Source organism: Meleagris gallopavo, chromosome 1 (genome assembly GCF_000146605.3).
Source record: "Meleagris gallopavo isolate NT-WF06-2002-E0010 breed Aviagen turkey brand Nicholas breeding stock chromosome 1, Turkey_5.1, whole genome shotgun sequence".
In the NCBI taxonomy this organism is placed as follows: Eukaryota; Metazoa; Chordata; class Aves; order Galliformes; family Phasianidae; genus Meleagris; species Meleagris gallopavo.
In genome coordinates, this window is record NC_015011.2 from 89,903,402 (window position 1) to 89,927,832 (window position 24,431).

The 24,431-nt window shown below is 45.0% G+C and overlaps 1 protein-coding gene across 3 annotated transcripts; it reads left to right on the top strand.

The window, feature by feature from the left end:
• Positions 1-6,090: 6,090 nt before the first annotated feature.
• CD2 (CD2 molecule) lies at positions 6,091-17,533 on the top strand. 3 transcript variants are annotated; one of them, XM_010721607.3, is made up of 5 exons: positions 6,091-6,320; positions 9,768-10,061; positions 12,252-12,491; positions 14,081-14,203; positions 15,801-17,533. In XM_010721607.3, exons 1-5 carry the CDS (start codon positions 6,260-6,262, stop codon positions 16,004-16,006), a joined length of 924 nt encoding a protein of 307 aa, XP_010719909.1. In that variant the 5' UTR covers positions 6,091-6,259; the 3' UTR covers positions 16,007-17,533. The 3 variants fall into 3 exon arrangements, with proteins under 3 accessions (XP_010719909.1, XP_010719918.1, XP_010719924.1); XM_010721616.3 differs by having other exon boundaries at positions 14,084-14,203; XM_010721622.3 differs by lacking the exon at positions 6,091-6,320 and adding an exon at positions 6,363-9,121.
• The last annotated feature ends 6,898 nt before the right edge of the window (positions 17,534-24,431 follow it).

Genomic DNA, 24,431 nt, shown 5'->3' on the forward strand with positions numbered 1-24,431 from the left:
TAATATGCAAGGTGCTTGTTTCCTTTTGACTCACACAAGTGAAAGAGGGGGCTGGCCCTGATGTATTGCATTGATAAAAAGGCTGTGAAAAGCCTCAGCTTGCCTCCGGTTCCCCAGCATTAAACCAAGAACTTCCTCTGCCTGCCTCAGTAAGATCATAAAACCCAGAAATTCTCAGAAATGCAGTGACACAGCACCTTAGCCTTTATCCTTGCCTGCTGACAACAGGGACAGTGGGGCTATAAGCCATCAGAAACACAGCCAGCTTGGTGCCCGTGCTTTCCCATGTTGTGGTAAAGGCCATGCTGCCGCTCAAGTAATTTTGTGCTGCATCTGCTTGGTGCTTGGAGCATGATGGAGCAAGGTAACCTACCCTGCCACTTGTGCACCACAAGGAGTTGCCCCCCTTCTCCTTCCTCCCCCAAGAGCAGTTGTGTAAGGGAGCTCACTTAGAGAGGCCCATCTGACAGGTCACTCAGATGTTTCTGAGGTTTCCTTCTTAATTCCCTGGTGGCAAAGGCTGGGTCTCCTTGTGTATAAGTACAGGGCTGTATAAGGGCTTTTGCTTGCCATCATCACTCCATCATTTAAGAAACAGTCACATTTGACAGCAATTTTGGGACCTGTGTTACCAGTTCAGAAGGTACTTATCCAAGGTGTGCTGGGAAGATGATCATCTCATGCCTGCATACATGCCTCCCAGTCACTGCAGTGATAGAACAAATCCCTATAATGACTGCAGCTTAACAACTTGTGCTGATGACTTGTGTTCAAAGTTCAGACCTTTGTGTATGGACCTGTGTGAAGGCTGTTCAGAGCCCATCTTAGAAATAAATGCCTTTGGTGTTGAATTACATTACCCAGTTGTTAGTGCTCAGTCTCCTGGCTCACCTCTCATCCTCCCAGCTACCTGTTCTGAACTGTCTCTCACTCTCTCCAGAGTTATAATAGCAGTATAAAATAAAACATTGTACAAAGCATCAAATGCATATTTATGCATTTGTTAAGCTGATGGCTTCTTGAGTGTCACATCTTGTCTGAAACATTACTTACTTAGATGATCATAAGATGTCTTTCCTGAGTGTATTTCTAAGAACAGCTTCTCTTCTGTCCCCCTTGGCGTACATTACCATGTCTATATCATAGTAAAGCTGCTAGCAACTGTAGCATCATTTTCACGTTGAACTCAAAGCCTGTCAGCAGTGAAATGTCATCTCTGTAACTGTCACAAAGCAAGATCAGCAAAGCGAGGCAATGGATGCATCCATGCAGCTGGACAAATGAATGCTTAGCTGTACCTTGTTAGTCACGTCTCTGGTGATTACGGAACGTATTGTAGTTAAGATATGGTGATCCTCCTCCTCTACTCTGCTCTGGGAAGGCCACATCTGGGCTACAGTGTCCAGTTCTGAGCTTCCCACTTCTAGACAAGGAACTGCTGGAGAGAGACCAGCAGAGGGCCACAAAGATGACTGGAGGCCTGGAGCACCTCCTGTACGAGGGCAGGCTGAGAGACCTGGGACTGTTCTGCTTGGAGGAGAGAAGGCTTATCGCTGTTTGTAAACATCTAAATTGCAGGAGTCATTGGATAGGGCCAAGCTCTTTTCAGTGGTGCCCAGTGACAGGAAAAGGGGCAACTGAAGCATTTGCCTTCCATGCAAACACGAGGAAGAACTTTTCTGTGAGAGTGACAGAGCCCTGGAGCAGGCTGCCCAGAGAGGTGGTGCAGTCTCCTCCTCTGGAGATATTCAAGACCAACCTGGATGCTTTCCTGTGCAACCTGCTGTAGGGAACTGCTTCAGCAGGGGGTTGGACTGGATGATCTCCAGAGGACTTTCAACACCTACAGTTCTGTGATCCCATGATTCTTGGCAAAGGTCATTATTGTGAACTGCAGGTTATCAGACTGCTCTTTCTAAGGCAGTTATGTCTCTTCAGACCAGACTTAAACTGGGTCTGTTTTCTGAGGTTTAGCTGTCGACACATTTTTAAAGGTAGAAAGGAAGAAAATGAATCTGTGAAAGAGAGAACCTGAGACTGATCATGTGGTGCTATGGAAATAGCAAGGGAGCCATTTTTCTTTAGAAAATCAGCCAAAGGCTGATTTCTGTGCAAATCTGTCTTAGAAAACTTACATTTACCTTATTTCAGAGAAAGATAAAAACAAGTTTTGTCTGGCAGCTGTTTCAGCACTGACAGGATATGATGCTGTTTTTGGAATATTTCCACTGCACATGGGCAAAGCAGCGCTCTCAGTTTGCTAGTCACAGACTCAAAGCCTTGGGCTCCAAGCCACCAAGTCAGTGTCCCCACCAAACTTTTGGCCACAACTTTATTTTTATTTTAGTCAAGACCACTCTTCTTACAAACTCTGTGTAAGTAAAGGCCCGTCTTTGTGAAAAATGCGTAGGAGTAAATTTGCAGTCCTGTCCTCTTTCATGGTGAGGTTCTCTAATGCAGGTGAGACCGTGCTGTTTGACTCTACTTTGAGAGAAGCGTCACAAGTACCACCTGAATTCCTATTACCTCAACTTCAGCTTCCTACCAGACGAGATGATATAAATTAGCACATGGACTAAAAATTCACACTGCCTTGCTGGATGTAGTCTTTTCTGAGAATAGCATGCTAAGTGTACTTGTACTCTTTTTTTTTTCTAGTAGATCAAGTGTCATTGTGCTTTTTCTTATTTTCATGCCTCAGGCTTGATCGTTTATTAGCTTATCACTAGGTTGAAGAATTAGAGGTGGGAACAGCAATGCATTGTCTCTTGAGATGTTGCCTTCAGATGTATGGGAGTCTCTCACCTTTCTATGGAAATATGAGTATGATGCTTACATTCCCTGAGTGGAAACTCAGAGGAAACTGGTTAGAGTGCTACAAAGAACAGACGGAGTAAAAAAGCAAGCAAGCAACAAAAGCACTTTGTGGCTTTTGCAGTGGAAACAATACCGCAAAGACAGCAGTGGCTGCAAAGAAACAGCCCATTATATGGGGCTGCATTTGGCCCTCACATCTACTGGAGATTTTTATCAATATGATGACCAAGAATCCATCACCACGAGCAGGATTACGGGCCTAGCTGAAGATGAGACTAGCACTGCAGCACTGGGAAGCATTTCCTTTTCTGGCCATGCCTTGCTTTTCTATCTGGCTCTTGTTTATCCCATCAGCATTATCTCCTGTGTAATGAGTGGGACAGAAGCTGCAAGTGGAAGAACTTGCATAACCAGGCCGTGGTTCTCTCCATGCTTGGTAGTCCTAGTCTCAACCTACCCATCATGACTTGGGGTGGTGCAAGCAATCACTGGTGCAGGAGCTGTTCAGTACTGGTTAGAAAAGGGGCTGCTTGGTGGGGTGAGATCCTGGCAGGCGGGTGGTGAGCCACTTTTCCGGCCTATCTGTGCCATGATGCCCAGCACTTCCAGCAGCTTCTATTTGTAGTCCTGCAGTGCAGGAAGGCAGTGCAACTGTGTCCATCTTCAAGGAAGGGGAAGGATGCTTTGTTGTACAGAATCTCTGAATAAGTTGGTTTTGTGCGCACACACACACACACACACACAACTCTTCACAGATGCCCAGGCCCAGTGTCACTTCTGTGATATAAAGCAACAAGGGGCATTGGCAGTTGAGCTCAACCACTTCTCTTGAATTCCTCCTCTCTGGGGACAGCAAACTCTTTTTTGAGCAGACCTTCTAGGAGTCGGTTCTTGCTACCATTGCTCTAACAGGGAAAAGTTTGGTGGCTACAACAGGGTATAGGCGCTGCCATTCTGAGTCATTTGTGCTGTGATTTTACAAAAGTGCAGACACTGGGCATGACAAAAACACCATTCTGTGGCAGTAGTGTCCTTCATGATGATATAGGTTGTTTTGTTTAGCAAAAGGGAGTAGGCCATTGGCTTAAGAACCAATATATTAGTTTAGCAAAAAGAATCCACGAGTGATAGTTCTAAAACTTTCCATTTCAACTTTAGTGGGTGACCAGTCTTGTTTACCTCAATAATTTTGCACTGGGGGCATAATAGAATACTTTTATCTTTTGCCTCAAAAGATGTAAGGACATCTTCCTCAGATTCCACATATATCATTTCAGAAGTTGCTCACTATGCTGTAATAAGCAATGGAAATTTTCCAAACTGGGGAAAAGCAGATGAAAGTTTGCCAAATGGTCACAGTGATGAAGCTGATGGTAGAAAATGGGGAAGAAGTAGGTAGGCACTTGACCACCTGAGATACCACTGAGCATGCCGAAAGGGACATTAGCATATATTAATGAGTTCTTGAAAAATAATGAATATTTGTGCCAATGTACTGCATATGTATGTCTTAACAGTTGAAATGTAGAACTTGAACTCTGAGACAGTGCTCTTCCTTGTGAAATCACCTGGTACATATCGTGAGGAATAAAAGGACTGCCACTTTCTAACATCACATTGGAGTTAGAGAGTTTTCTTCCCAGATTTTGAATGACAATTACAAATACAGGACATCTTTTAAGCCTTGTTCTGCTGCTGGAGCATTACCTCTCTCTCTTTCACAGACAGACATTTTTCCATTTGTGTGTCATTCGTATCAATCTTGGTTTCTGTACAGATCTTTGCAGTTCCACAACAGCCTTATGCAGAGAGCAGGGCAGCATCATGGCTCTGTCGGTGCCCAGAGCAATGGAACAGCCTCTGTCAGCATTTTTTTGCAGTAAGAACATGTTGACAAGGAGCAGGGGCCTGATGGAAGTGGGAGGTAGCTTTGGGAAAAATATAAGCCAAATATAAGGCAGTGTTAAGCAGAATATGGACATTGGTTTCAGCATGCCTCCTCTTGTCCTGCTTAATGAACCCAGCAAGAAAAGCAGGGAGGATGAAGATGCGCTTACTGCATTTACCCAAAGTCCTGTTGGTGCTCTGGCTGGAAGTCCCTGAACAGACTGCTTGTCTCTGGGCATCTTCCATGCCCGCAGTCTGGTTTCCTCCACAGAAAGTAGAACTCGAGCACAAAACTTTCATCCTGCAGTCGTTGCTTCCTCTTGTTTCATGTGTGTCTCCATTGTGTGTTCTTTGTAAGTAAACAGCAAAGAGAAGGAAGAACAGCTATGTAGGGAACATAATGTGGGGATCAGTAATACTGACTGTGGCCTCAGTGCTTTTTCCATTGGGTATTTTCATTTTTTTCCTTAACAGCACTGTTTTTTACCAGCTGAAGGTCATTAAAACGATGACAAAGCTGGAGAAAGGGAAGCGTCTTAGAAGACCTTCCTATAATGTTAAGGAAAGAGAATCATATAAATTAATGAGAATGATTTATCTAATATTGTGCATTTCTTGTGCTGTATCTTTTCTTTTGTCTTCTTTCTTGGCTTACATCTGCAATAAAAATCTGGAAGATTTCAGTGGCGACTATTGTAAAGGGATTGTTCCCTTTACAATGACATTTCAAAGCTTCCCCCCCACCATCTGCTTCATGTTGGAAACTGAAATAAAGAATTTATTAGCTTCTCACATGGTTTTGGTCCTAACTCCTGTCCCTCCTCCCATATTCTTTCCTCACAATCTTTCCAACATCAGTCAGCTTTGGAGTTAGTTTCTGGACAGACCAAGGCAGTATTTTCATGTTTTCATTCTGTTCCAAGCCCACTCTTCTTCCATGGCTCACTTGGATGGATGGCCATGCCTGCAGGACTCCCCTGTGTGACAGTGGGCCAGTCCTTTGCAGGTCAGACACTGAAGATGTGAAGATGATCTAATACTTTCCAAGGAAAGTACATCTCTTTTCCACAAGTTGCCCAGCAGCCATCAGTTTCTGCTCCCCCACTGGGGAACTGGGTTTATTGTCCCCTCTTTCCTGAGGGGGCCACAGGGGAGCAGAAGCACTCCCACCACCCCTGCTCCAAGGGAGCATCTATCCCATAAGGAAGATGAAGTTGATAGTGGAGCTGAACTCTTCAGGTGGACATTGAAGAGGACGAGGGCCCTCTGGCCCTCAAGCTGAGTGGGCAGATCATGGAGGGAGGGAGGAGGAGGGACATTTGTCATGCTGTCCCCATTGCAGCACGCTGCCCCATCCTGACAGCACAGCTTTCAGGAGGTGCTGCTGCTGCTGCTTTGGGTGTCTGGCGAGAAACGAGAAGTGCTCGAGTGCAGGCGGGAGGTTGGGAGGAGGGCACAGGCTGTGCAAGCACTGCCGCTGCTTTCAGCAGAAGAGCCTTTCACCTGCTGGGAGCTGCCCTTGACAAGGTGGCACTGGGTTTTTTGGATCCTGAAAATGAACTTCGGGAGGATTTTCCTTATCAAGTGCTTGCTGCTTTTGTTTCCCAAAGCAAAATGTAAGTCTTCGTTAAGATCTTCAACATTTTTTTGTGTGTGCTACTGTTGTTAAAACTGCCTTTAAACAATTTACAACTTGGTGGGATGTTACTAATGAGAAAGTAGTTCAATTTTCACTATGGGTGAGGTGACTGGAGAGTCTCTGGGTTGTGCATATTACTACTTGATTTCATTTTCATCCAGGAGAGGAGGGCAAGACCCAAATTTCCGATTTCTATTATAACAGTAAGCTGTAAACAGCTCTGGTTTTAAGTTAATGAGCTTTAATTTGACACGTGTGTAACAAGAAATATCAGCATGCAGTTTTCTCTCTGCCTTTGAGGTAGCTTGTACTACATTAGTGATCTACTTCATGGTGCATTGTGCACAGCCATAATCACGTGTAATTACCTTTTCTTATCAGTGATGAGCAAATCTTCTGAAAGTGCAAATTATATTCTTCCCTAAATATTAACAGAAAGTGTGTAATATCTCAGTCATCAGTGGAGCTCAAGGATAGAATGCAAGAACAGTAAGCAAATGCCTACTTACATTTTGTACGCTACTGCTCTCATTTTTAAAGTATTAATCTAAAAACTTAATTAAGGTGTCTTCTTCTCTCTAATCTATGAGTTAACAACACAGTTACGCACAGATTTTTTTTCCCCTGTTCATTCCACTATAGATTGATTGTATTTTTTTTCCTCCAGAACAAAATTAATTGGCGAATAAGGAATTTCTGTTTGGCATGTGATGTATTTCTTCCCAAACAGAAATTAAATTCATTCCCTTGAATGGAAAATGGTTTTCAGACTTACCTGAAGCAGTGAAACAGAAGATTCCTTACTTCTCTAATGTTACTTTTTGGAGCTTTTTCTTTTTTTGACTCTTCCTTGTGGCTGCAAATGGGCTCTACGCTGCCAGCTCTGATCTTTCTGCCCCTTGAAGAGCATTTCAGCTGACATTAGCAGAACTGCCATTTCCTCAGCTAAGCAGATTTGTAGTATCATGTAGTACATGTGTGGAATCCTTTGCTTTCCATTAGATCCATGGGATCTCCCTAGGGATGTGTCTTGGAGGTCAGTCCATAGAGATGCCGCCGGATTTTCTCTGAAAACTTAGATCTTTTTCTCCATATTTTTGGATAGAAAATATAAATGTGCGTATCTGTTACGCAAAGGTATCCTGTTCCTAGCTCTAAATACTTGCTTGTGATGGAGCAGAAACAGGTACTGGAACTCAACTATTTGGGTACAACCCATAGTGCCATCTCAGTGGAAGATAGCTGCTGCCCAGACTCACAGCATGGCTTCAGAATGTTTCATTTGATGCATCAAATAACTCATGTGATACTAAACTAAGAACCTCGCCTTAGTCTGGGGTGGAAACACATCAGTATTCATTTTTCTTGTTGCAGAAGCAAAATATTTTAACTCTTTGGTTATCTCTAATATTGTTAGTTTACTGAAACAGGACCTGGATTTCAGTTGCCCTTGTAGTTTATCATTGTGGAATAATGGATTATATGCTGCAGTGAAGGACTGTAAAAAGTGCATAAGCACAGTATTATCTGTAGGAAAAAGTGCTTGAAATCTATCAAGTTAGAGCAGAATCAGCTCTCTCTGATATTTGGGAGGAATTCCCCCACCCGCCCATCAATTTTATCCTATAGATGAAAGAGGAATGAATATAGATCATGAACAATGAAATAAGTTGCAGTTCAGAATGAAAGATTTTTGTAGTGAACATATTCCACCTCACACTTCTAAACACTTTTTAACATCTCCTTCTACAACTTTCCCAGTGGCAGCTGGGATGCAGGCATTGCCACACTGAGGTGACATCTCTGGATGTGTTCCTGGGGGACACGGGTTAGTGGGAATGGTGGGGATAGGTGATCTTATTGTTCTTTTCCAACCTTAATGACAGTATGATTCTATGTCAAAATGTGCCTCCAGAAGCACAGTTTCCCAGAGCAATACTTGCAGGGACTACAAAGCAGCCTGCAGCATGAAGGGCATGGCACCAGGCACAAAGGGAAGAATGAATGATGTCCTGAGGTGATGATGTGTTTAACTTCCCACAGCCATTTCTGACTAACACCTTTTCTCAGTGCTGCCTTTACTCTGGCAGCACTGCTGTGCAGTGCCCTCCTCTCGCCTATTTTGCAGAGGGCATGTACAATCAAAGGGCACCTGTCAAGAGAAAAGGCTTTTTTTTTTGTCTTTGCTTATCTCCCAACATCGCCTGTGCCTCATAAGCTTGCAGGCTGTGGTTAGCTGTTTGTTTCTCCCCCTTGCTTTCCCATACCGTGATGCTATGCTAGAAACGTGGGGTGGATGCACTGTGGAGCGGCACTGAGACTTACATACTTGCGTCTTCCTCCAGTTTGGTGTCATGTGCTCACTTCTTGACACAGACACCTCTTTTAGGCCACTGTTTTTATCATTGCTGCCATCACTATTGGTGCTCAAGTGACCACGTAATCCAAGGCCTCCACAAGCTTGCTGTTCACAGTAATAATGATAGCAATGACTGCTCTGCATGTCAGCCTGTGCCAAGAGCTAAGCCTGCCCAAATGACCTTATTTTCAGGAAGGGTGAATTTAGTGGAAATGCTAAGTCAGGGCTTGAAGCAGTGATTGAGCACCTGGTGGCTGCTCAACGCAGGGGATCTCAGGTGCAAGCAATGTACTTGAGTGACCAGAAGGCAGAGACAGGATCCACCCCTTCCCAGACCTCATGTAAGGGCTGGAAGTGGAGGTAAGGGCATCTCATCTGGAGATCTCTGTCTGTTTGAGGACTTCGCAGGTTTTCTAAAGGTAAGTAGCTCCTTTCTCATTTTTCTTTGCCAACTGCTGTTGTATTTGAGTGGATCCTCCCTGGCCTGGGATCTTGCTACTCTATTGTCATTGCTGTGCTTTCTGTTGTGTTACAGTGGAGTCCACAGGCAGACAAGAATCTCAGCATTCAAAATCACAATGAATAAATCATCCAGAGAATAAAGCCTGCTTCTGTAAATGTGACTTTCAAATTCCTCAGAATTAATTTGGATACTGATGAGCTAACAAACAACCAAGGGGAGCTCTGGAGTAGTGGGGAAAAAAAATGTGGAGAGGCTTAAGAAACTGAGTGGGTAAAAAATGAAAATCCTTTGTAGGATCATGGCACTAGATATTAGGAAGGATCTCACCTCACCATTATAAGGGTGGTGAGACACTGGATGGATCGTCCAATAAGTTGTGGATATCCTCTCCCTGGAAGCATTCAAGACTAGGCTGGATGGGGCTTTGAACAACCTGCTCCTAGTGGGTGGTGTCCCTGTCTCTAGCAGGAGGTTGGAACTAGATGATCTTAAATGTCCCTTCCAACCCAAAGCATTCTTTAATTCTATGGCTGTGGTTGGTGAGCGGGGCAGTAAGGACTGTTTAGGATGAACTGACAGATGGATTGTGTTTACCTTTGTAGGTACCAGTACAATAAATATTTACAAGGCAGTGAATGAGACAGCTCTACTCAGTTTCACTGCTGAAAACATGCATGAGACATTGTGGACCAGAGGCAACGAGAGGCTTCTTCAGATGAAAGACAAAAAAATTAAATATTATGTGGAGAAGATGCAGTGTAGGTGCAAAGTGCTTCTCAATGGGACTCTCCGAATAGAGCGGCTGGTGAAAGAAGACAGTGGGATATACAAGGTGTCTGCTTATGACAAGAATGGAAAGCTGAAGGCAAATGAAACAACAGTGCTCATTGTTTTGGGTGAGTTCTTGCTCTCTCTCCATACCGATCCAAGGGTGTCTCACTTTGTTGAAAGCCTTCATTGCAAACTGCCTGCAGATTAAGAAAGTCATTGGGGCCTTATTCATGCTTTAAGGCAGTGTATGGGGCTGCTGAATCATGGCCTGAACCTCTGATTAACCACCTGAGGTGAGCAATGAGTCAGCCATTGGAGCACAGGTGAAGGCAATTCACCTGTGCTGCAGGAAGGGGTAGAGCCTGGCTCCACATCTCTTAGACCCATTTAAGAGCTGACCACCAGTGGGGAAGGATCTCTTCTGGAGATCCGCTCTACCGGAGTTTCCCTTGCAAGCCCAGGTGAGTGTACCTATCTTCTCTGTTTCCTGCTTTGGTGTAATAACATCATAGCCAAGCTCTCTGTTATACCTTAACATCTGTATATTTGTTAATTGTTCACTGCTATACCGTAACATCAGTATATTCATTAATTGTACAGGCAGTGTGCTGTCATTGGGGTTACCTGGGTTTAATTCCAGGCTAAGGTGATAGATTGCAAGTTAACTATGTGCTGCATCGCTTCCTTACTCTGCAGCAGAGATCTTGCCTTACTGCTGATACAGAGCTGTGGGAGTAAAACCCTTCAGTAACTGTTGGGTGCTAGTATCAATTGTAATCCAGTTCACATACTGGTACTGGAGTTGGAAAGACAGCTATCCTGAAGAGGAAGAAATAGTTGAGATGGTGACACCATCACACCAACGTGAACCTGTACTCTAGTGTTTTGTATGGGGGCCTTTCCTCCAAAAGATGCCCTACAGCTTGCAGAAGGGGAGTTGGTTAATGAGGGAAGGGAGGTGCCTTTCCTTGTTATAGTGTGCACTGAGGCTTCATTTGCTACAGACAGCTCTTAATGGCTATTTATAGCTTATGCTGTCTACACCTGGAGATGGCCCTAGTTTGTGGTTGTTCACCTTGTTTACAAAGTAGGAATAGAACTCTTTTTCCAGCAGATGCCTCTGTCAGCTTTTCCTGGTTGAGGAAAGTCCTGTGATGGAAGCCTAATTCAATCTCTGTCATTGGCGACAGAGAATCCAACATAACTAGTTGCTTGTAGGATGCAGAGAGATAGAAATCAGCTCCCTCTGTCATAGCCTCCTTGGAGCCAAGTGCTGTTTTGTTCTGTTTTCTGTTGTGATGAGTTTTCGTGCTATGGCTGTCATGCAAGCTGACTGCTTTTGGCAATGCATAAAGCATTGTAAGTAGCTGTTTGTTCTGTCTTGGAGGAAATCTCTTCTGATGAGTACAGGCAGATCAGAGCTAATTGCATTTGTACTGGAACACTGGGGCAGGAGAGGGCTGTCTCTGGCTTCCTTTATCCATATCCTCTGCCCCAGAACACCACTTTCTCCCATGGCCATGAGCCAGGCAAAAGCTGGAGATCATTTGGCCATGTCATGCAGCTCTCCTTTGCTGAAGTGCTTTTAGGTGCTCTCCAAATCTGTTGGAGCTCCACACTAGGGGCTTCTCCCCAAATTACTCAAGGAAGTTATAAAATGAGTGAAAAATTCCCCTCAGAGTAGTGAGGCAGTGGCACAGGCAGCCTGGGGGGGTGGTGGAGTCACTGACACTGAAAGTGTTCAAGAACAGTGTGGATGTGACACTGAGGGATGTGATTAGTGGGAATATATTGGTAGTCAGACTGGGTGATCTCTGTGATCTTTTCTAACCTTAATGATTCTATGATTCTATACCTTCAGGTTGTGCTCAGTATGGTTAACTATCTGAAAGTCAAATGCCCTTATGATGTTAACTACAGATATTTCTATTCAGAAGCAGAATGGGGGATAAAAATCAGATTTCAAACTGGCGATGCTGTGGTGACAGTGAGTTCTGGAGGAGATACAGTGTAGTTACTCTTGCTGGCACAAACAATTCCACTTCTTTTGAGGAAGAAACACCTTCTAAGGAATTGAGGAGAAAATGGAAAGAGACAAAAAGATCAGAAGCATGTTAGAATGAAAATGTAAGCTAAGAGATGGCATTTTCTTTAACTGCTGTGTTGCTTCTGCAGTGGAAATCCGATTTGTTCTTATTCTTCTCTGGTCTCATTATCTGGTGCTAATTCGTCACTGCAATTCCCTGCTCTTTCACAATGGAGATTTTCAAAAGGAGAAACATCATCAGATCTGTCTGTCCCTTTATCTTTTTCAGAGCCTGTCCCTCAGCCAATCCTCAATGCCGAATGCATTAATAAAACACTATATGTGAAATGTACAGTGAAGAAGACTGAGGACCAAATGTTTACAATAGAATTGACTCAAGATAAAATCAACAAATCCCAAACGAATGTAACAGAGGTGGAATTTACTACTCGACACAGTGGGAGATACAGATGTATTGTTAAGAACCAAGTCAGCAAAAAAACAACTGAGAAGGAAATCAAGTGTCCAGGTAAAAGTCCATTTTTACCAGAATCAGCTAGGACTCAGCTACAGCACTTCAAGTAGTTCTGTCTATCTGTGGGGTTGATCTGGAGCCACAAGCAGCCATGGTTCCCTGTATGCAGTAGCGAGTCTACTGCTGATGCTGGGTTTCGATTGCATGCAGCAGTCTGTGAGAGGCAGAAAACATCTTTCCCTTTTATGCCTTTAAAAAAAAAAAAAAGTAGTATAAAAACAAGTGATGCTTGCTGAAGGATTATAGCCAAAGAGACCATTATAGTAAGACAGCACAAAGGTACCGAAGAGGGTAAGCTACCATGACAAAAACTAAAAGCTTATTCTTGGAAAGTGTGCCTTGGTATCTTCTCCTTTCTTTCAGGGTATTTGCTCTTGATTTACACCCTTACGGTGGGAAAACATCTTGCATGTTTTCTTCCTCTCCTTGCTCATACCTATAAAGGTGATGGCTGTCTGCTACCAGTGGATATGCATGGTTGTTCTCACAAGAGGAAAAACAGGCTACTTGGACTCTCGAGGCTGCCTGGAAATCAGGAAGATGTTAGCTAAGCCTTGAGACTGTGTGACTCAGATGAGCATAGTTCAAGTGTTCCATGGATTTCTTTACTCATTTCAAGTTTTATCTGTTACCTTGAGTATTGATCTTCAGTGGACGAGACAACTTAAGATGGGATTGAGCTTGTTGAAATCTTTGTATAGTCATGAGTCTGCCAGAGCACACCATATGGTCAGCTGGGAAAAGCAGGTATAGGAAGGGCAAAATACATAGCAGCTGTCAGTGTTGCACTGAGAAGAGCTAGGTTGCTGAGTATGCTTGTTTCCATTTACTCTCAGGGAGCAGCCCAGGCTGATGACGTACTGTAGATGTACATCTTGACTTCAGTCTTACGACTCTTGCCCTTTGTGTGCATGCTAAGGTGGCACCAGCAGAATCTCCTTCTCTGGAGCTTTGCTTCAGGAAGCATAGGAAGGGCCCCCTTCTGGGGATTGAGCTCCACAGCACCTGCACTCAGGCATGAACACCCAAGCAGGGGGTGTTGAAGTAAATCTGGCAAAACTTAGCTGGCCTACTTGCATAAATCTTTGCTCACCAAACAAATAAAACTCTTGTTTTAAGGCTGTGGGATATATTTTTGTTGTTTTCACCATTTCTAATTTGCACAGAGCCAAAAATTGAAGCGGAAGTACTAAAATGATATGAGGCAAGCTGCTCTGTGTCTGCAGCTCAGATGAAGTACTTAAACTTTATTTCTGTTAGGTGCTGAGCACTGCCTGGACAGTTCTTATCCTTAAAAGGGTTTATTGTAGGAGCAGGCCATTTGTGCTAATTGAAGAGGAGCTAGCATGCACAAGTGTCCTGGTTTTGATTTTTCTTCTAAGAAAGTTTTTTTGCAGTATTCTTCAACACTGTTTCATGCTGCGGTGAGGACCAGCAACTTTTTTCTGTGTACAGAGAAAGGGCAGAGGGGTGGGTTCTCTAACTAGTGCTGCTTTCATTTCAATGGCAGAAAGATACAAAATTCTAGGCTGGTGTTACACAAGCTATTTCTTTTCCTCTAACATCCTGTTTACTCTCTTAAGTAGGCCAGCTGGACCTCTATCTCATCTCAAGCATAGCGGGAGGCGCAGTATTCTTCGTTGTCTTTGTGATTTTGCTTATTTATTGCATCAGGAAGAAAAAAGCAGATAGGCTTGAAGATGATGGTAAGTGCTTAAAGGCTTTAAGTTCTCTCCAGCCACCTAAAATCTTAGAGGTTTTTCCTGACAGCTTCCCTGTGGTAGGAGCAAGAGCTCATCTTTGGCATGTAGTGAATCTTAGTGCATCAGCTGCTATTGTCAGTTTTGGTTTCAGACATATACTTTGAACAAAAGGCTCTTTGTTCTCAAGCACTTCTGTTTATCTATGTAGGAAAAACGGCTGCTCTAATCCTTGGCCAAGGCCACCTGTCATGAACATCCATGGGGTTAAACATACAATTAAATATCTGTCAGTAGATTTTTTTTTCCAGTAAATTTATGTAGTATAAAACTAAGATCTCTAACATTGTTAGTCACCTTTGGAAACACTGTTTCCAAGTCTTACACCCACATGCTTGTCAGACTTGCTGTATGATCTTCAGTAGCATCTAGGCTCTGTGTGAGTACTTGAACTATAAAATGTGAGAAGACATTCCTTTGCGCAGCATTATTTGATGAAGTAAAAAGGGTAATGTTTAAAAGAAACTCCAGCTGATACCTTAAAGGTGCCTGTGGTCAGTCTGACAACAAAGGTTAGCACGATGCTTCCCATGGCTGAGGGTAGAACTTCAGTAAGGCTAACTCATTATGGCCCCCTCACTTTCCCTGAAGCATCACCACAAAGACTGGGCAAGTGTTCTCCCTGTCCTCTAGGAGAGCTCATAACAGTGCAACCATGGAATGTTGTCTTAGACTTGGCACGTCTCATGAGTAAAATGCCAGTGTGAGCAAAGCCACTAGAATTTTGCCTTTCACTATGGCTGTTCTTGATGTTCTTTGTCAAGGGAGTAGTTTATCCCATTCAGTGCGGTGACAGCACCTCCTCAGTTTTTTGGGTCTGGATTAAAGAAAAGAGGGAAATCTGGGTTGATAAGAACTAAAATAAGGTGGCTGGCCTCTTTGAAACAGGTTGGTGTGTTATTCAGGTTATTTCAGTACCCCAAGAGGTAAATTTCTCAATTCTAAGCTAAAATGACTGACATACTCTTGATCATCAGAAATGATGAGTTAATAAGGTGGCATGAATTTAATTCTACCTACTGGAAAATTCATGCTGGCAATTTCCAGGTCCCTGGAAATCTTCGTGGCAGGCAGTGGCAGAGCAGGGCTCTTGTTGCTACCTGTGGGTGTGACCCATTTCATAGAATCATAGAACATCTGGGGTTGGAGGGGATATTAAATCTTGCTCAGTCCCAACTCCCTGCCAGGGGCAGGACTGCCCCCCACCAGCTCAGGCTGCCCAGGGCCCCATCCAATCTGGCCTTGAGCATGTCTATGGATGAGGTACCCCAGGTTCAGTAGTGTCTTCAGGTACACTGATCTCTGGGGCTGCTGCAAAACTCTGAGAGCTGCCTGAGTGTGTGGGTGACAGTGACTTTTGTTGTTTGCTGGAGTAGCAGGACAACCTGAAAGTGACAGTGGCCTTGCAAGTAAGACCTATATATATAAAATTTTAATTCTATGGTCCAAACTATTTTCCCTTGCTGTTGGATTTCAGTAAGAACATTGCCTCCTGCTTCGATGTAAGTAGGTGCTTTACTGCTGGGGTCTCCTGTTGTTGCAGATGAGGAAAGGATGCAGATCCATCAGGTGGACAGAGAGATGGCAATGCGGAAGCTCCCTCAGCCACCATCCAACCCTACCCCCCAGCAGACCTGTGTGCAGCAGATGCCTCCTCCACAGCCACATGCACAGCAGCGAGCAGTGCCTCCACAGCCCAAGCCACGTACCCAGCTGCAGGCCCAGAGCCAGCTGAGAGACAGGCACTGAGTGCCTGTCCTGGAGAATGGAGGACTTTTTCTTATGCAAGAAGAAAGTTACAACAGTCAGGAACTCCTTCCACCCAGGCTTGTGTAGCACTCGGCTATGGAGCTGCAGAAGATTAGGGAGAGCATCAAGTAACTGGACTTGAAGAGAGACGGTGGAGGAGGCTGAAGACTATGAGATCTGGGGCCTTTTTTCTTCAAGTGACTCTATACTAATGTATAGACTACTGACACCTGTCTTTCTGTGGTTCACTTGTTTTTACCACACCTTGTTGTTGTCTTGCTTTCTGGATGGGTTATATCAAAAAGAGAGAGTCTTACTGAGACAACATGGGCATGTGGATCTTACCTGGTTTTATCACATAGCTTTTTATTCTCTTGTTGTGCATTAGAACAGCCCTCTGGTTTCAACATCAGATGCATGATCTCCTAAACAGAACAATAATCTGTATACAATTAATAACTGATCTGATGTTGGAAGAATTGGTGCTGTCCAAGACAGGACAACAAACAAAAAGGAGATGTGATGGACTCAAAGCATGCGCATATGAAAAATTGTAAGGGGGAAGGGTATATCCTTCATTTTTTTTCTACCACTTCAGTTCCTGTGCTTCTTTGCTGGCAAGTAAAAGGAAACAATTTTCCCTATAGATCTGTTTGGCTAGTCAGGTAGCTTTTTTTTTTTTGTTGTGTGTGTGTGTGTCACAAAACAGGTCTGGTATACATTGATTCTTAGAAGTAATATTTCAGACTGCCAAGCAGCCTTCTTAACAGTGCTGTTGTCTGAATTGACATAGCTTCCATCACCTGGCCACCTGTCTGAGTGATCAAGCTCCCTGATTTTGCTGGTAAGCACCTCATGATTGCTGGTTTACAGGAAACTGCTGAGAGGAGGCCTCCCTCTATCAAAGGTAGAGGTGCATGCCTGGACTGCACTAACTATTCCTGCATCACTCTCTGTGTTCTGGACAAACAGTGCTTGCTCCTCTGGCCCTTGAGAATGTTCACAACTGCTTCTGTCAGATAGCTGAGGAGCTAAGAGAGGACATGCTTTCTTCAAGCAATGTCTGAATGGATAAACTGGTCCATCTGGTGTAAAGGTCAGCAAAGGTGGAGAAGGGGAGAGCTGCCAGAGCACAAGATGTCCAGACAGCGTTTTGTTGCAGTAGGCAGAAGGTTGTGCAGTATGCATCTTCGAGCTGCTTGTGCCATGGCAGTTAAATAGACTTCTTTTTGTTTCTCCTCAGAAATGTGACTTTTTATCTTCTGGAATGAGGGTGGAGAAATAACTTGTCAGGGAGAGGAGAGGATCTCTGCCTCTTCCAGAGCTTGCTCACTCTGCTTGAGCTCCAGAGGGGACACAATGTTGGGAGGGTCACTTGTTCTTGGCTTAGCTTTCTGCAGCTTGTTTTCAGGGTTTTTACTACTTGAAATTGTATTTGGTAAATATTTCATGGTTTACTTGGTAATACAAGCATGTACCTGCAGTGAATGAATAAAGATAAGAGTGGATGGCAAGGGCCTCAGCTCATATCTTTGCTGGTATCCCTTTGAAATCTCCCTTTGGTATAGAGAAGACAGGAAAAACACTCTGGTCTATGAGCCACAAGAGCTTGGATGCAGGAGGTGTTGCATACAGTACTTTCCAGGGCTCTCTGTTGGCTCTTCTTATGACATCACTGCCACAGTGCCTTCTGTGCCATAGGCTTAACAGAGCTGCAGCAGTGCTTTTGAGATCCTCCTTCCCCATGGGACTTGCTCAGCTTCTGTCATGTTGGCTAGGCCAAGGGACGTGGTACCTCTAGTTACTCGATAGGCATCTGTAACTCTGTTCCTTATGTCTGGTGTCTTTTTTTCAGCCCATGGGGATGGTTGTACAGAGCCTGGGGCACAGCCAAACCACTGTACTGGCTGCTCCCTGATAGGCAGCCCTGCAAAATGCTGCCAGCTGCTCTTGTAGCCTGGTGCCTGTGCTGTAGCTGTGCTCCTGCTCTGCAGTTGACCTCTCCTTGAGGTATCCTGTTAGCCTGAGTCCTCTGCCTGATTCCTCTTGCTAGTTTCTGGATTACTAGGCAGGGAAATTCTCTGTGCTGTGATCCTAGCTGCAGCAGACATGGGTGCTGCAGAGTTTGGTTTCAAATCCTCATTTACTTCCTCAGACCAGAGAGCCATGGTACTGCATTTAGCCTGAGCGTGGGCAGCATTCCCTGTTCTGTCCCCTTAAAGCATAAAACTCTCCTGAGCTCTCTCTCCACTGCTGCCCTCCTCTCCCTGGGGCTGATACTGAGGTGATGCTTGCCACAGCACCATGCACTGGGGCAGCTGAGGCAGTGCAAGGGGATGCTGGTTCAGCAGTAGTGTATGTTGGTTCTTTAGGTAAGGGACTGCAGCAGGAAGCTAACTCTTCTGAGTGAGAGTCAAGAAGCTTTTCTGCTCTCAGCTACAAAATTGGGTTAAACCATACCCAAAAGCCAGGCTCCAGACCACATTATGATCCTCCTGGGCTGCATCAAAAGAAATATGGCCAACAGGTTGAGGGATGTGATCCTGCTACTCTGCTTGGGTGAAACCTCAGCTGGAGTGCTGCATCCAGACATGGAGTCCTCAGTAAAGAAGAAATATGGATCTATTGGAGTGTGTCCAGAGGAGGGCCATAAAAAGGATCCCAGGGATGAGACACCTCTCCTACAGGCTGAGAGCTGGGGCTGTTTAGCCTGGAGAAGAGAAGGCTCTGGGGAGACCTGAGAGTGACTTTTCAACATCTAAAGGGGAGCTATAAGAAGGAAGGGGACAGAGTGCTTAGCAAGGTCTGTAGTTATAGGACAAGGGGAAATCGTTTCAGACTAAAAGAGGGGAGTTTTAGACTGGACATAAGGAAGAAGTTTTTTTTATAATAAGGGTGGTGAGGCACTGGAACAGGTTGCCCAGAGAGGTGGTGGATGCATGGTTCCTGTCCTGGAGGCAAGGCTGCCAGATGATACCCACCACAGTGGGTATAAGCAAAGTGGCACATATCTCAGTGCTGTCCTTCATTTTGTTGCTGCAACTGTGGCTGCCTTTGACCTTGCTGCAGTCCACCAGTGTCTCCTCTGGGATGTCAGGCTTTCCAGCTAAACCTCTTGCTTAGGTGCTGAGGGGTCCGAGCTGAATATAGTAGGGGTCTGAGCTGAATATTGCCTTGTTGGGTGGAGTTACATGAAAATACAGCACAGGTAGACATAGGTCAATGAGCATGCAGTAAAATACTCACACAATGAAAATTTTGTCAGGGCAATACTTACATTAGCTTCTGTCACCTTTTCTTCAGTAGTCACTACTGTTTTTATGATGTCTCGTGTTTGTTTCAATGTACTGTAACAGGATATTTGTACATTCCCAAGTTCTGCTTGATGCCTCTGAGAAAAGTCAGCCATTTTTTTCCGAACATATGTCAAAGAGCATTCACGTCTTAGGTTTTTGGTGCTGCAGAGAATGTATCAGTTCTGGAAAATAGCTGACATCAAGACTTAACAGGAAGTGCTCAGCCCTGGTGATGCTTGCTGCAATTGTCCCTGGTTGTTTCATAGATATGTCTATTGATGAATCACACCAGATAAAGAGTTTTTCCCCATTCTTCCTACGAAGGATGAGATAAGAGTGCTGATGTGCAGAGCTGCACTCTGCAATTACACTGGTCTGTTCTCCCTGGCATGAGAAATGCAGGATGTGCTTTCTAGGTGTTAGCAGGAGTCAGCTTTGGTTGGTGTTGGAGAACAGGAACCAGTACTGAAAGTATGGGAGGAAAGTGCAACCCCGTGCTCAGAGCAGGGTGGTTATTGTGTTGTGATCCTGCAGTGCTCACCAGCTGTGTAGTCTGAATAGGCACCCAGAAAAGTAGTGGTTGGCCCTTGTACATCCAATCCCTATTTTAGGCTGCTTGACTTGAGCAGCACTTGCTGGCTAAACCTAGGCTTTGTGGAAGAGTATATGAAACTTTGGCAATTGCTAGGGTGCTCCTGCTTCTAGCACTGTGGGACTGGAGTCAGTCAGATAATTTCAATCCTAAAATAAAATGTTGAGCCTGTAAAATGTCAAGTAGGAGACTGGGGCCAGTAAATGTCTTTTTTTTTTTTTTTGGCTATGCTTTTAAAATAATGCCATGAGGGAAAAGGCATCCCTCATAGTCTGCATCAAATCCTCAGGCTTTGATATGGAGATCAACCTCAGCTGGGACTGTCTTGCACATCAGCCCTCTTCTCTATTCTGATAAATAAGGCTTCTATGCTTTAGCTGTGCTGAAACCTTGCAACAGGCTCAAGAAATGCTGAATTTGACTTTCAAACTGAAGTCCTCTGTGGTGCATGCCATGGATGATAGGTCAGAGCAAAGCTCGGCTTGGCAGGCAAAGCTCTGCAAACACTACTTGCGAGTGCTGGTCATGCAAGTGGGATGTCAGAGATGTGGACAAAACTAGGACAGAGAAATGACTCAAGTTGATGTTTGGTTTCTGCCTGCTGTTGTAAGCAGCACCAGCCTCAGCTCCATTACCTCATGTGCCTTTGTTCTGGGTGATATTGTTAGATGGTGTCTGTCTCCAGTGCCTCTGAAATGCAGGTTTTAAAGTAGCAGGGGGAACCCCACAACAAAGAAGCCCTCCATGCAGCAGCACTCACTGGCCGCATTTCCCACGCACTTTCTCTGCCTGTGTTCTAAGAGAAGGAAGGCATTTCATACTGCTGCCCTCCCACACAAATACCCACTTTCACTCCAAGCCCTTCTTGGTGTCCCAGGGTAGGTGAGCAGGCACAGGGGGACTGTGGGGTACAAATAACTCAGAAACCAAATAGCCTGTAGGCAGCCTGATGTGCATACCTAAGCCTCCTGCTCCCTGGTGAGGTGGGACACCTGGGCCTGCTGCTGAATGTTATACTTGCTTGGACAGGCTGGGACTTCTGTGACTGACTACCTGGCTCAGACACATTCCTCTTCCTCTGCTAGATGCGAGGTGATGTTTCCCATCAAGAAAGGGAATGAAATAGAGGTGTGAAGCTCTGTTAATGAGTTTCTATGTTGCATCACTGCAGCTGTGCTTTATTCCATTTCCAGTCTCCTGGAGGTGTTACAGCTGCTCAGCAAACCACCTGAGGGAGCTGTGTCTCCGAGAATGGCTGTACGGCTGCAGGCTCTGCAGCTGACAGGCATGCAAGTCTTGGGGTGATTGCAAGGCTGACATGCTGCAGGCACTCTTGGTGCTAAATCACCGATTTTATGTGGCCTCACTGTGATTTCAGTAGCCAGTGCAAACAAATCACCAAATGAGGATGTGGTTCCTATTGCAGGGGAAATGCCCATATCACAGACCCAAAATTCAAACAGAAAACCTCTGACGCCCTTTCGCTAAGCTTACAGTTTCTATAGACTGTTTTTGTTTTAGCCATTTAAAAAAGAAGAGCTTAACCAAAAGCCAGCCACCGCAAAGGGGAACTGAGCAACATAAAGTCTTTAAAAAAACATTGGAAGGAAGGAAATGTGTCTGTACAGAAAGTGACTTGAAAGGAGCCTTTAGGCCCAGCATGTAAATTCTGCATGTTGGAGGAACTGCGAGGAATCGAAGATCCTCCAAAGAAAGGTCTGTGCAATAAGCTAGTGTTTCTGTTAGGTTAGGGCACTGGGTTGGCCTGGGGTAGAAGAGAAGTGTGCTGGAAGTCCATGTAAGGAAAAAGAATTCAGCTTTAGAAAAGCCACCAAACTGCTGAAGTGCCACAGGTGATGCCAGGGTTAGAGGGGGAGTCAAAAAGAGAGGAGAGGCATTTCAAAATGGCAGCCAAGGAAGAAGCCAGTGAGTCCCCTTTCTCTCAAAGCATCTGTGCTAGAGAAGAACAGTGACAGAGCACCTGATGCAGCCTTGATGTCTTATCTAGAGATGAAAAACTGCACTGGTTCTATTGGGCACCAAAGCAGCTGTCTCAACTGACTCAACATATGTGTGCAAATGATAGTAGTGAGAACTGTTAGTCTTTTCCCTCTCCAGAAGCTTTTAAGGACAGATGCTTCCAAAGCCCTTATAAGAAACAGTTCAGAAGAATGGTTTACAGGCCTACACTGATCGGATGAGAAACAAAAGCTCCGCTTCTCCAAGATATAAAAAAAAAAAACTACAGTAGCTACATAGGATGAAATAAATGATACAGATGATGCTTTTCTGTGGAATGGCTACAGCTTGGCCCAGCACTGCAGAAAGCACTGGTCATCTATAGACTGAATAGTGGCATGAGCCTGACAGACTTGCCCAATCTCTCACATTGGACCTGGCTGTTCTGCATTTTCTCTCAGCATAAAGCACATGAGGAGCAATCAGATGTTTTCATGTAGCAGTTTTGGAAGCAGACACTTGCCTGCAAAACTGTGTGGCTACCAGCCCTGAAACCAGCCCATGGATCTCTGCCATGTAGTGGCATAGGCAAAATCACAAGGTTGGAAATGACCTGCAAGATCATCTAGTCCAACCATCCTCCCATTACCACTGCTACCACAAGCTACTAAACCATATCTTGCAGCTCCTCATCCAGATACCTCTTGAACACTGCCAGGGATGGCAACTCCACCGTCTCCCTGGGCAGGCCATTCCAGTGCCTGACCACTCTCTGAGAGAAAAAGCTTTTCCTTATGTCTAACCTAAACCTCCTCTGGTATAACTTGTGGCCATTTCCTTGGATCCTGTTTGTTGTTTAGGAGAGCCAAAGTGCACTTAAAGACCCACAGGGTAAGCTGGTAGATACAAACCAGAGTAGGCCAGGATTGATGCCCTTGTGAAACATGCCTCTGAAGACCTTCCTGGTCTTCAGTTCAGATACATTAATGAATCACTGAGTTATAGAATCATAGAATGGCTTGGGTTGGAAGGCACCTCAAGGATCATAGAGTTCTGACCTCCCTGCCACAGGCAGAGTCGCCAGTCACTAGATCAAGAACTAAATCAGATTGCCCAGAGCCCCATCCAGCCTGACCTTAAACACTTCCAGGGATGGGGCATCCACAGCCTCTCTGGGCAACCTGTTCCAGCACCTCACCATTCACTCAGCAAAAAAAAACTTCCCCCTGACATCTAATCTAAATCTCCCTTCCTTTAGTTCAAAATCATTCCTCTTTGTCCCATCACTATCACCCTGTGTAAAAAGTTAGTTTCCCTCATGTTTATAAACTCCCTTTCAATACTGGAAGGCCACAATGAGAACTCCTTGCTGCCTGGAGCCAGGGGTGGGGGGGGAGGATGGCACAAGGTGAAGGATTTTGGTTGCCCTCTCCCAGAGGAGGCCAAGGCCTCTCTACCTTAGGTAGTGAGCAGCATGGCAGGAGGAAGGGACACAAAATCCAGACCCATGCTTAAAGGACAACTAGCCCTTTGCTACTCAGGGAATGAGTCACTGCTTGGTCTCACCAGGGGTGAAGGGAAATTTGTGGGCTGTCCATATAGTGGCAACAGGGATGCCTTGTTTAAGCCCAGAACCTACTAGCCAGCTTCTGGTGCGTACCTCTAGGCAGGGAGGGCAGGTTGCAGCCACTGTCTACTGTGCAGCTCCCATACAAAGCTTTGTCCTTGGTCCAAGCTGCTAAACTGTGCTCTCAGCCGTCTTCAGAGGTGAGAGGTGGAGGCAACAGGTGCTGGCAGAATCATGCTGGATGCAATGGAAGTGTGTGTGCACACCACATGTGGGTGCTGTCACCTAGTGGTGCAATAGAAGTGTGGCATAGCCGGGGCTCTGTGCCCTTTTCCCTGCCTGACATCAGTCACTACTGTCTGTTCACACACTGCTACAAGCATGTCCAGGTTTCCTTTTTCCATCTTGTCACTGCTCAGACATGTTCTGCCACTTACACAACAGGAAGCAAACCTCCCTGGTGGAGGCCCCAAACTTTCCTGCAGTGCACAGGGAGATGACTTTTCTTCAGGAAGGCAAAGGCTTTGTGAGAGGTGCAGCACTTGGAGGCATTCCAGACCGAACGACAGTGGAAGGGCAGAGGTGGAGCAAGGCTGTACAGTTCATCTTTCTTCTCAACTACTAATAGTTCATCCTGTAAGTGCCTTGTTCCTTGTACAGAGAGGGAGTGCTGGAAAATCCAGCACTGTACAATGACAGCTGGAACACGAGCCACAGTCCAGGCAGTGGAACAGCCAAAAGCAGCTTCCCTGACAGGAAACATCGGGATGGTTTTGTTTTTAAGGATGCAAGGATTTCTTAGTTGTATTCTAAATAATTGGTCTAGGTTGAAATCCTTTATCTTTCTGTCTCTGAAATACCTGCTTATGCGTAAGGGAGAGTGATCTTGGATGGTGTCCATAAGGAGACATGGTTATGAAGGTGAATCTCTGCTGGCCTTGTTTCTGCTGTCCTTCTCTATCCTCCCCTGGTAGCTCCTCACTTTTTTTCTTTTTTTTTTCTTTCTTTCTT